Source organism: Stegastes partitus, unplaced genomic scaffold (assembly GCF_000690725.1).
Source record: "Stegastes partitus isolate 25-593 unplaced genomic scaffold, Stegastes_partitus-1.0.2 Scaffold1662, whole genome shotgun sequence".
Taxonomy (NCBI): Eukaryota; Metazoa; Chordata; class Actinopteri; family Pomacentridae; genus Stegastes; species Stegastes partitus.
In genome coordinates this window covers 123,024-134,837 of record NW_007579393.1, presented here as the reverse complement: position 1 = coordinate 134,837, position 11,814 = coordinate 123,024, and the positions used below count along the sequence as shown (strand labels likewise).

The following is an 11,814-nucleotide window of genomic DNA, read 5'->3' as shown; positions in this document are numbered from 1 at the left end:
AGGAATGATCCATTTGGTCGGCCAACTGTTTGAACCATTAACTGCAGCTCATCTGACATGTATTTGATGGACACCATTCGTTTCTGTCCTACCGCTCTGATCCATAGAGCTCCCAGGCTTTGGCGATTCCTCCGGCCAGACCAGCTGCGGGATTGTTGTCAAGGATTCGCTGGCTCTCCTCCAGCCTGCCGGCGACTTTGAGGACGAGTCTATCAAGCCAGACGGAAAGCGCTTTCAGCAAAAACCCAATCACAGCGAAATCGTCCGTTATTGCTTCCTCTCTGTCGCTTATTCCTTCATCTTAATTAACCAGGAACGTGTTATTTGCTGAGAGCTTGACATTGTGGATGACAGGATCAAAGTGATTCTTGTTAAATACAGGAAAAGTAGCTGCAGAAATAGAACCGCCGTCAAGTAGACGACCTAAATTTGGCATAAAAACATTCATTTTTTATGGGGATAATTAACTAAAATGATCATTATCTTTACAGATGTTGATGTTCTTCGCTCACCTGTGTAAATCCGGAGTTCGTGACGAAAGGCCTCCGAAACTGGCGGCGATGGTGTTGATCTCGATCTGCTTTAAAGACGCCGTCTGACCGTCTCTCTGGTCCAGCATGAAGTCAGAACGATTCAAACCCAAAACAATGGACTGGAAACGAGGCAAAGAAGTCCCAGTTCAGACTAATTAGGTCACTGAGAGGTAACGATGAAGACACATTCATCAGGAGTCTGGTCAGCAGGAAACCAGACGTTATTTCCTTTTATTTCATATGTACGAGGAGGATTCAAATAGACATTTTTATTTGTAAGTAACCTTCAACCCAGAGTCTTTTTTTTGGAGTTTAAAATGTTTTTGTTGCAGAAACAGAATTTCTGCTTCTCTGTAGCAGTTCATTGATTTTATAAATGCAACACACTGTAGTATTTTACACATAGCATAAAGATAAAAAACATGTGCAGTGTTATCTTCATTTTAGATGTCAGAAGGGTTTTGTGACTCCTGGTGTTTTCTTTTCTTTTAGGAATCGTGTCCAAATGGTTCTTTGAATGTTTAAGGTTGCCGACCCCGATCTAAACAAACGGGTAATTCTGAGAGAGCTTTCAGTGTTCACTACTCCTAAATAGTGACGACTGTTAGAGAACAGTGGCTACATCAGAGTAGAGGACTTTAAAATGAATATACTGCATCAGGAATCGGTTTAAAATAACAACGACACTGATCACTACAAGGATGCTAAACACTGGATCCAATAACCAGTCAACCAGTCTCTGTAAACTGTAAACGATGTGATTTTTAGGTCGTTACTTTGAGTTTTCTTCGTAATTGTGAATCATTTAAGGGCAAACAAGCTACTTTTTGTGCTTAGCTCCACAACAAACCCTCTGAACTATAAAATACAGCACAATATCAAGCTAAGTGTGAACTGTAACACACCTGAGACCTTCCTTCTTTCAGGATCTGCTGGTGGATCCTGAACAACTTGGCAGTGAAATCATCCACGGCAATGGTGCTACAGACAGACACACAACAGCTTGTTCAAAACGTTATTTAAGACAGACCTCAGATCAAAACGTAATCTGTAGTGACAGTTTTCTCCTCTCATTCTTTGTTGAAACTACTGTTCCCAAACAGCTGAGGATCACGTAGAAGTTCGTGTTGTGTCGCACCTCTCTAAAGCCTCCTGCAGAAACTCTGTGTCCCGACTGATCTTGTCCATCAGTGTGTTGTAGTGAGTTTGCACAGCCAGAGCCTGGACGAACACGGCTTTGGGCACCGGCGAGGGGAACAGCGTGAACGGAGCGTGGCTCACCAACTGAAAAACAAGTTGTGAAATGCAAGACAAAGAATGCTGACATCAGAAAAAAAAAAACACAAAACATTCACCTAAAACACGCAAACGCTGGACGCTGCATGCGAGGAATGAACATAATGCTTTTGGGATAAAAAAATCCCTGGAATTGCAAAGACAGGCTTAATGAAGATCTGTTTAAAATCCTGTGCCCTAAAGCAGAACAAATTCCTAACATGACTTCACACCGAACACGCCTGTTTCACCAGCGGCGGCTCAGCGGCTCGCTGGTCACGTCCTCTGTCGGGGGCTGCAGCTCACAACTTAACAGATTTAGTATCCTGTCAAAGATGCACAAACTGATGAAAACTTCACTGTTAATCTAAACTTAAATTACATACAAAATTATCCCAGTTTTCTAAACTACATAAGCTCCTTGTGATGCAGCACTTTGCTTACAGCGGTCACATCCAGACTCATTTTTTGATGCCAGAGTAAGTTTGATCACAAGAACTGCTCAGAAACCTTTCATGCTGAGCTACATATGACATCCCTGGGATGAACTAAGAACACGTTTGCTTCCCAGTCGTACCTCTGACGAGTTGGGCGTCTCCTGGGTCCTCATTAGGACGCCCTGCAGAAGAGCCATATCTTTGGCCACATCTGCCAGCTCTTTAATCAGAGCAGCGTTCATCATCACCTCTTCAGGTATCCCCTGGGCCATTCTGACTCGCCTGAGATACGGAAAACAGTCAAAGTTAGTGGCAAAACCTCAGAAGGAGTCAAATAAAACACAGGTGAGGAGGACAACACGCTGTGAAAAAAAAAAAGACGTAAACAAACCTTACACCCTGCAGAACACTGGGGAAATAAACGTACTTGTTGTTGATTTCTAGTTATCAAAGTAATTAGGGATTCTGTATTTTGAACTTTTGGATTTCTGATTACAGAACTGACCTGCGTACTTGTTCTCAACATACTTCAAATAAAAATCACAGGAACAACACTGCAACCAAGTTAATGCTACTCCTATTCCTACTACTTTTTAAAATACTTTTAGCTGTTATTAATTTGCAATAGCAATAATCATCATTGTTGTTGTCACTAAAGTTGACTAAAATGCGACACAAACATTGCATATAAGTAAACACACAGAACAACAGGAACTTTCAGGCAACAACAAACTCAGACTTTGCTGCAAAATTCTGCAAAAACCAAAATAACAGACATCTGCAAGTCAATAGTCACATTAAACGACAACACGCTTCTCCTTCTTGTGGAATATTTCTGTTACGGCTCCGTGTATAAACCTCAAACCACACCTGTGGGTGAACTCTACTCACCTGTGCGAACTGGGCACTTCAACAACCGCTAGCTGCTGGTAATAGCGAGTTAGCTACCGATATTCAAGCTAGCAGACGTCCTCGGCGGGTGTTTCACGTCCTGCTCGCCACGTTTCACGCTCATGCAGGTTGTATTTTGAACTAAATATGACTCACATTCCCGCCCGAGGTGAACTTTTAGCCGTTAAAAGACTCTAAATCCGCCTCTGAAGCGCACGCAGCCCGCGCAGGTGAATGAAGAGCCGGATCTGCGTCTCCAACCTGCCCGACGCCGCTGATTGGTCGGTTCCGGCTGGACTGAACCACTCGACCGCTCTGGACTGACCCATCTGCTTGTGTCAGCCAATCAGCGCTCTATACGTCACCGCAGGGCTTAAAGTCCGGTGCGTGGTGAGAAAGTGCTGACTGCAGAGTGAAACAGCGATTTATGGAGCAAACAGGAACATGCGGGAGTCAAACCAGAGCGTTTTTATTTGATTTCTTATTAGTAGTAATGTTGTTTGAACACAGCGGATTAAAAATGCGGCTGTCACTGACCTTAACGGCACGTTTTCTTTCATTTTAATGAGCAAAAATGAGCAAAACAAACAAGCATAATTAAAAAAAAAGTGGTTGAAGGATAAATAAAAGTCACTTATATGTTCAGTATCTTATATGACAGCGAGAAAAAAGATTGGCAATGCAGATTTAGGTTGAAATAATACAGCTAGACTCCTACCATATTATATAAAATGCAAATTTACCTAACTTTATATTAAATATTAAGGTTAAAACCCTACTATATTATATATAACACACATTAACGTGGCTAACTTAAACGTTGGGAGCCTGCACGATAATATACACACTCACACAAATTACTTGACGAAGGTAAATATTATGGTTTAGACTCTAAAATATAACAAATAATACAAATTAATAGTAGAACCTACAACATTATGTACACCTACAAATTAACTAAAGAGTTATGGCAATGCAATATTTACAGATTTTCTAAATTACCTGACATGTTTAAATGTTAGAGTTAAGCAAAGTCTCGTCACAATTTTGTCATGCAGCACATTTAAAGCAACATGACTGAGCCAAAGTGTTTTCCAGTAGAGAAATAACATTAGCACTGCAAATTTATCTCTAAAGTTCAATTATTATGACCAGGATTCTGCCATATTGTATAAAAACTAAGTAACCTGACTAAGAACATAAATACCAGACGGTTTGGTGGAACCGGTAGCTGCAGGTCAAACCAGAAATATCTGCAGAGAGCCACAGAGAAAAATAGTCAAACACACAAATCCAACAGGTTCAGCAGTTCACAGATGAGTTATGAGGAGTTATGGTTACATACGGTTTGACTGAAGTAATGATGAATGTGACAGTTTGGTACAATGACAGTCAGATTTGTTTTTGAACCTTAAATAAGACTAACTTTAACTTTACGGTTAGTGTCGGTTTAACATGTTCCCCACACATCTTAGTATGTTAATGTTTGATAATCAGCGTAAAACATGAAGAGTTAAGTGAATTTCAGCAATTTTTTCATTTGAGCAGACACATGCTGAGCTGATGATGGTTCTAAATGAAAAAAAAATCATTTTATTAAATCTTTTTGTTTAAAACATAGATTTGTTTTTAAATGGTTGAAGAAATGTCTCCTGCTCTTTTTTTTTAAGCATCAATAAAATAAGTGTTTTTGTGCGTTTACAGATGTATTAAATAACAAGCAAACAAATGTTGTGCAGGAGGAAATGTGTGATTTATCAACTACTGATGAGAAGTTCAGTCCAGGGCAGGACTTTCCTCCTGCTGTCAGCCTCCTCCACACCAGCAGAGGGAGCTAGAACATTTTCCAAACAAGCCACAGAGCTCTTCCTCTCAGCTTCCTGGTTCTGCTCAGCCTCCCTGTGGGTTCCTCTGCAAACAAGCTCACAGGCCTTCAGGCGAATCAGTAGGTTTCTGTTGACTCAGCGTGTGAGAGGGAGAACAAATAAACAGAAAGAGTGTTTGGATGCTGTCACACTGGCAGCGCACGGTGAGGAGGCAGCAGTCCAGAGTGATCAGGAAGCACTGGGCTGTGTAATTTTGCACCGTGTTTGTGTGCACACTTGTAGATGGCGAGTGGACAGCTGTCGAGGGCGGAGGCGTTGGCATGCTCAGGCTGCAGGCATGCATGCCATGTGATGCTCTACTGTGACACGAGTACTCAGCTGTTTGGGAGAATTCCCATCAGACACATCATTCTGGTGAGCGTGCATGCTTTTAAACGCGTGTGCGCTGAACTGAAATGATTGCACCTTCCCATTTCTGCTTGTTGGAGTAAAAACACATATTTCTGTGTGTGTGTTTGTGTTTGTGTATAACAGAATGTGTCACTTCCCACAGATGCAGATGCGCTTTGACGGTCTGCTGGGTTTCCCTGGCGGGTGAGTCTTTCCTGGTGCTGCTTCTGTTTCATGTGCACAGGTACACTTACCTTCGGTTTGCTTCCTTTTTCTTCACAGACGAGCCCCGTCAAACGCTACAAAGCCTTACTGCACGGAACAAACATTCACACAACATCAAACTGCAAGGGTGCACATTCAAAGATAAGAAAATGTGCATGACAGGTTCCTCTGCACGGCGCCTTATCTCGTCTTTAAATCCCTTTTTTGTCAGACACACACACTGCTTAATTAGTATTCGACTAAATGTGAATCACTTGTGCCTTTGTATCTGTGATTTGCAGAAGTCGCTGCCAGGATTTCTGGTGCATCGTTTGCCAACACAGTGAAATTATGTAACGAGGCAAGAAGGCGAGTCTGAAAAATCACAATGACATATGCAAAACAAAGGAAAATTGCATTAAGAAATGGGAACAGCGGTCAGAACCTACAGAGCACATCAACATGGGTGTTTTTCACTGCAGATGGCTCAAGCAATGAAACCGATTCAAGCTCTTTGTGTCGACGTGTGCGACCGATTTGAAAGTGGATGCACACAGTTTTATTCATTCTGCAGCAGGTTCAGGTCGATTAGCTGCAGACTGATGCCTCATACAGAACACAGAACAACAATGTCTCTGAAAGATGCTGTGACTTTGCACTTTGGTAGCAGCTACTTCCAGACTGTGTCAGTGTGATTATTCCTGAGGTTCGCTGAGCACAGTGGGTGGACGCAGCGCAGCCTTTCTGGAGAAACCAGGACTTCCTGCTGTGTTTGGGCACCGTTGATGGAAAGGACGAACAGATCAAAGCACCTCCAAAGTGCTGCAGCGGCAGCTACATCAGTTACAACTCCTTTAACGATGAATTATGAAGGTGTGGATGAGTGAAAAGCTCCTTGAACACTGTCTCCTTTGCAGTGTTGTCCACATGAGCCCTTGCAGACTCACATCGTGCACACCTTCGTAGACCATTGTGGAAAGCATTAATAAGCTTTTCATCGTGACAGTGGTTCCACCAGTGGTAGAGACCAAAACATTTCATAAACTACTGTTTGAACAGCAGTCGATTTTGTACAATTTGTATGTTCGTGCCACCCAGAGGATGAATCACAGTGCCTTTGGTGATTTTAGCTTTTCTCCACAAACTTTGAGCAAAATTTCCCCAAACTGTTGATTAAATTGCTGTGAGATTTGACTCAGCCGTTCATGTTCCACGTAGAACAGACATTCAGTGTTTTGGAGGATGAATGCCACTGACCTTGGTGACTTTTTAAACCGTAAAGTTTTGGTTTTGGCTTAGACTGCGGCTAACATAGCAAAAGCCCAAAAAGATCCCAAAATGGCCAGTGCTCTAAGAACAACTTCAGAACGGACTTGACGCTGCACCTCCTCTGATGTCCAGTAATACACCCACAAAGTGTGACGTAGTTCAGACGTACAGTTATCAAGATATGCCAAAAACAGACAAACACACGGATCCCATCATTTATCAGTGAGATATCTAAACAAGTGTCGGACTGATTAACAGTTTGGACGTCCGTGTTGGGACGACTTTGATGATCTTTAATGTAATGCTGTCATCAGGTCAGAATTCAGTTTAATTTCCTTAATATTCTAGTTTACCGCCACATGCTGGCCAAACTCATGACATACTGGCTTGTTTTAATGAGCACAATATTAGCATGCTGTCATGGTAAACCAAGATTATGATCGCGATAAACATAAATGCTAAATATCAACCTGTTAGCATTGTGACTATTAGCATGTTAGCATACTGACATGAGCATTTAGCTCAAATTGCCTGAGTGCAGCCTGTAAAAGCTGCTAGCTCTTAGTGTCGTTACTCTGCCATCTTTTAACTTTTTTTATTTTTTCCATATATGCACCACATGTCTGAAAATAGTGAGCTGACTGATTGGAAGGTTGAGCTAACGCCGTGTAGCACAGCATCACCGCTAGTAGTGTGGGATTGGAGCACCGTGCAAAAGTGGCTAAATTACACTTAACAGCTGATTTGCAATATTAAAAAGTGTTATTCAGAAACAAAACTGAAGCACAAAAACAGATGCACTAAAAGCAGTTCGTTCCACACACTGGTGTTGGCTGCAGGACTGCTGTGTCCTCAGTTGTACGTCCAGATGTTTGCTTCTGGAATCACAGGCCTTAAAACACTCCGTCCACACAGCATCTCGAGCTGCTTGCTGAGACACAACAGAAGTGAAAGCAGCCATTTCAGTTCATTACGTAGCTCCGAGTGGCCTTTTCTCTGTGTTCCAGTGACATTTGGCGGGTTAACCACACCTCCCCAGAGCCGCTGCTGGCTGTCGGCGTTCTGCTGATGCCAAAGTCGTCTCCTTTGTGCCTAAATCATCCGGTTCCGGTAAAACACTGCTGCCACGGCGGCGCTCTGTGGCCGCAGTGAAACTGCTTCAAACATGTTCTGTAAGTTGCATAATGAAAGCAAATGGTCAGAAGTGGAATTAAAACAAATCCTGAATCCCGTGATGTTGCCTAGCAACAGGGATGACAGACTCTGCCCACTGGCAGCCAAAGACCCGCTGAGGACCCCGCGAAGATCCCAAAAAATGGCTTCAGACTCTGAAGCGGCGCACCTGCCAAGTTTGAAGTAGATCAAATGTTTGGTACTTGAGAAAACAAAGAACAGACGGACAGAGATCCAACATCCATGAGTCTGCATCGGTTTTATCGTGCTGAACCTTTAGAGCCTGAATGGAAAAGATGGACGGAGCAGCCGTGACTTCATCCACTGATTTATCTGAGTACCACCGTGAAGCCTTTGTTTGAATCTTTGCTCATCAGTTCTGGCTTTTTGAAACTGGACACAACAAGCAACAGAGAACTCAATTAGGGCTGCAACTGACGATTATGTAGATAATCGATTCATCTGTCGACTAATTTTATGATTATTCTTTTCTTTTTTTAAACAAACACTTTTGTTTAGCCTTTATTTACTCAGGTGAGTTATTAGGAACATATTTTCATGAAAACAGGAGAATTGTGCAGTTTTTTTTTTTTTCACTAGTTTCTGTAAAACAGCTCAAATCAGAAGGAACACAATGAGCTTTATATCTACCTCATCAGTGTAAAGATTTTTCAGTTCAAAGCATCAAACACAAAAAAAATGAGGTAAAACACTCAAACTGTTTTTGCAAAGTTTGCAGGTCACTTGTCTTTTTTGGTGTGAAGTGCTCCCACACGTTGGATGACTTTGTTCGTGAACGTTTCTCTCCTGATTTATCTCGTTTCTCATTTTTCTTCGAACTTTCCAGCCGTCCTGCTAGTTATTGGCTGTCGGCTGCTTCTCCTGCTGTCCTGGTGGCTCATTACTGCCACACTCTGGTAGCTGCTGGAACAGATTGGTTTAAAAGTGGAAAAAAAGTCCCGCTTCCAATAAAAAACATGTTATTAAGCAACTAATCGATGACTAAATTATTTGATAACTATTTTAATAAGCGATTGTTTCAGCCCTAAACTCAGTGCATCATGATACAGCAGAAACCTGTCAATCACAAGCTAAAACATACTCGCTTTGTCGTCTACTTTGCTCTAAATGGCACCAAAAGTTCCAAAATCAACATCGTAATGTATTAAAAATGTTTTAAAAGCAGCGACCCCACTTAGCGAGTCCATAAACATTTACTGAGATAACTAATTAAGTGTGAAACAGACTCATTTTTTCATAGATCAGGCTTCTTTCTGCAACCAGTGGAGTCGCCCCCTGCTGGCGGTCGGACAGAACGCAGGTTTGTCGGTGTTGCCCTGCAGGCTGCGTCCATGTTTTATATGCGGTGACCTGTGACTTCCTTCAGTGCCGCCTCAGCAAACTAGTTTTAAAATTCAATGAGCGTTTCAATCGGTTTGATTTACTCTCATGCGCCATCAGCGCTACCAGGAGAGCCGTACGGCCGACGTTATTTATCCGCCTTCGTAACTGACGCTGACCTCTGACCTCCTCCTTCAGGCTCGTAAACCCGTCGGAGGAGACGCTGGAGGCCGGGCTCAGCAGGGAGCTGTCGGAGGAGGTGGGTGTAGCTTTACCTATAAATGTCGAGGATCACGTGGAGTCCTGCTACGCTCCTGCTACCTCGTCCTCCTCCTCCGCCTCCTCCTCCCGCCGCCTCATCACCCACTTCTACGTGAAGAAGATGGAGGAGGAGCAGATTAGGGAGGTGGAGAGAGCGGCTGCATCCACTGCGACGGATCACGGGCAGGAGGTAACGCGTCCGTCCAGAGTGACTGATTGCAGCCATTTGCCAGATCTCATGCTCCGCTCCTCCTCGTTTGTCTTCTCAGGTTCTGGGGATGGTCCGGGTGCCGCTCTACGCCATGAAAGGCGGCGGAGGCCTGGCGTCCTTCCTGTCGCACTCGTTCATCGGCAACGCCCGCTCGCAGCTCGTCGACTCTCTGTCGCGCCTCGGCCTGGTTTCCCCGGCGGAGCTGCAGCGAGCGCTCGACAAGTCTCTGGAGACGCATGCAAACGCTGCAGAGCACCTGAGAGCCGAGGCGCAAAGGAAACGCTTTTGAAACTCACCTGCGTCGGAAACATCCTGTCAAACACTTGCATGATTTGACCCTCAGAGCAACTCAAACCTTCACACACTTAATCCTGCACACACACACACACACACACACACACACACACACACTCTGTCATGCTGATTCTGAGCCGGTGACTCATAATTGCAACCTGTGCATCAAACACTCGGTGGGGAGGGGAAACATTATCATCTCTGTTAATGGAAATAAAGTTGCTGTCCAACAGCTTCTCGGCCCTTTGAATCATCAGCGTGTTGTTGATTTGAGCTGAAACTGAACGAGAAGTGCAATTGTTCTGTGAGCAACACTCCTTCACAAAACCTTTTGTTTGTTATTGTTACGACGCAGATGACATTTTAATTCATCCAAGAGGATATTTCACATGAAAAACAATGAAAAACCAACAGGTGGGAGTTACTGTACGGCAAATAAAGATCATGAAGAGGTGTTTCGTTAGAGTCAACCTCCGATCGGCGTCTCCCCTCTTTAGAAGCTCCTCCGCTGTGGATCTTTGTCATGCTGGAATTTTCCTCTTCTGCCAAGTTTCTGCAGACTGGGACTCATCTTGTCAGCCAGTATTTTGTCATAATCACCCATTAAAATCATGACTTTCTGCCCTCATGCAGCCACATATCATGATGCTGCCACCTCCGTGCTTCACTGTCAGGACCATGCATCCACTGTGGAGGTCCTGGTCAGGTTCACACCAAACATCCATCTGAGGAGAACTCATTTATGATGGTTTAATGTGACCAAACTATGTGCTCCAAATATTCATCAGGCTTCTTTTCATTATTTCATAACCTTGTAGTTTTTCCTGCATGGACACGATCTGAGCTGTCACAAAACCTCAGATTTTCATTGATAACCAATAAGTCTGATGCTCTTACAGGTTTGTTTTTCAGAGCTGGAATATACAAATAGCGCACTTTCTGAAGCCCTGATTAGTGGTACTGTGGCTCCTTCTATATCTCCTGATTACTGCTGCACCTGCACGAGGCGTCAGAAAAGTTCCAGGACTGGTGAGACAGATGATAGATTTCAAATCCGAGCTACAAACTACACGTTTTACCCTTTGAAGTAACTGGAGTCTAACCCACCTCCTCAGCCTTCTCTGCCTTCACACCGCCATGCACTCCTGGAAGGATCCTCCACAGCTCCGTCGTCACAGCCATCTTGATGTCGTCTACGTCTTCTAAACAGGTCTCCTTGATGACCCCCTTGAGCTTGGGGAAGAGGAAACAACCCCACGGAGCCAGGTGGGGTGAGTAGGGAGGTTGCTCCAGCACGGAGACGTTCTTCTCAGCCAGGACCTGTGGGATGCTCGGGGCGTTGTCATGGTGAAGCAGCCACCACTTGTCTTGCCACAACTCTCATCTCTTTAACGAAGCAAACGGATCTCTTTGTAGACGAGCTGGTTGATCATCTGAACTCCTAGTTTGTGGTTTGAAGTAGATCTTTTGTGACAACAGTCCTGGAACTTTTCTGACACACCTCGTATTTTCACAGATTTGTTTTTTGTCGATCACCAGCCTTCATGTATGTTCCAGAACCTCTGACAGGTGGAGCCATGATGTGGACATGCAGATATGGAAATGTGTTCTTTGTTTAGTGTCAGTAACCAGCAGGTTTTCTAACCTGTGTATTTCCAGTCTAGAGTATTTATTTTTGGTTGTTTATAAGAGGAATTGCTCACCTGTTG

The 11,814-nt window shown here is 43.7% G+C and overlaps 2 protein-coding genes across 2 annotated transcripts; one reads left to right on the top strand and one right to left on the bottom strand.

Moving 5' to 3' along the window:
* Positions 1-88: 88 nt before the first annotated feature.
* LOC103371881 (glutathione synthetase-like) lies at positions 89-3,380 on the bottom strand. The gene is made up of 6 exons (XM_008301350.1): positions 3,137-3,380; positions 2,386-2,527; positions 1,672-1,817; positions 1,439-1,514; positions 513-652; positions 89-209 (listed from the first exon to the last, which is right to left on the bottom strand). Exons 2-6 carry the CDS (start codon positions 2,515-2,517, stop codon positions 89-91), a joined length of 615 nt encoding a protein of 204 aa, XP_008299572.1. The 5' UTR covers positions 2,518-2,527; positions 3,137-3,380.
* A 1,646-nt stretch (positions 3,381-5,026) lies between these two features.
* Positions 5,027-10,355, top strand: LOC103371878 (U8 snoRNA-decapping enzyme-like). The gene is made up of 5 exons (XM_008301347.1): positions 5,027-5,081; positions 5,245-5,376; positions 5,516-5,556; positions 9,538-9,790; positions 9,870-10,355. Exons 2-5 carry the CDS (start codon positions 5,245-5,247, stop codon positions 10,098-10,100), a joined length of 657 nt encoding a protein of 218 aa, XP_008299569.1. The 5' UTR covers positions 5,027-5,081; the 3' UTR covers positions 10,101-10,355.
* The last annotated feature ends 1,459 nt before the right edge of the window (positions 10,356-11,814 follow it).

Bases quoted from the DNA above. Each gene is read 5' to 3' on its own strand.
- LOC103371881 (XM_008301350.1), bottom strand. From the start codon at position 2,517: ATGGCCCAGGGGATACCTGAAGAGGTGATGATGAACGCTGCTCTGATT. The intron at 653-1,438 runs GTGTGTTACAGT...CCTCGTTTCCAG, and splicing joins TGAAAGAAGGAAGGTCTCAG to TCCATTGTTTTGGGTTTGAA. The intron at 210-512 runs GTGAGCGAAGAA...CTGGCTTGATAG, and splicing joins CGAACTCCGGATTTACACAG to ACTCGTCCTCAAAGTCGCCG.
- LOC103371878 (XM_008301347.1), top strand. From the start codon at position 5,245: ATGGCGAGTGGACAGCTGTCGAGGGCGGAGGCGTTGGCATGCTCAGGC. The intron at 5,557-9,537 runs GTGAGTCTTTCC...CTCCTCCTTCAG, and splicing joins CTGCTGGGTTTCCCTGGCGG to GCTCGTAAACCCGTCGGAGG. The intron at 9,791-9,869 runs GTAACGCGTCCG...TTGTCTTCTCAG, and splicing joins CGACGGATCACGGGCAGGAG to GTTCTGGGGATGGTCCGGGT.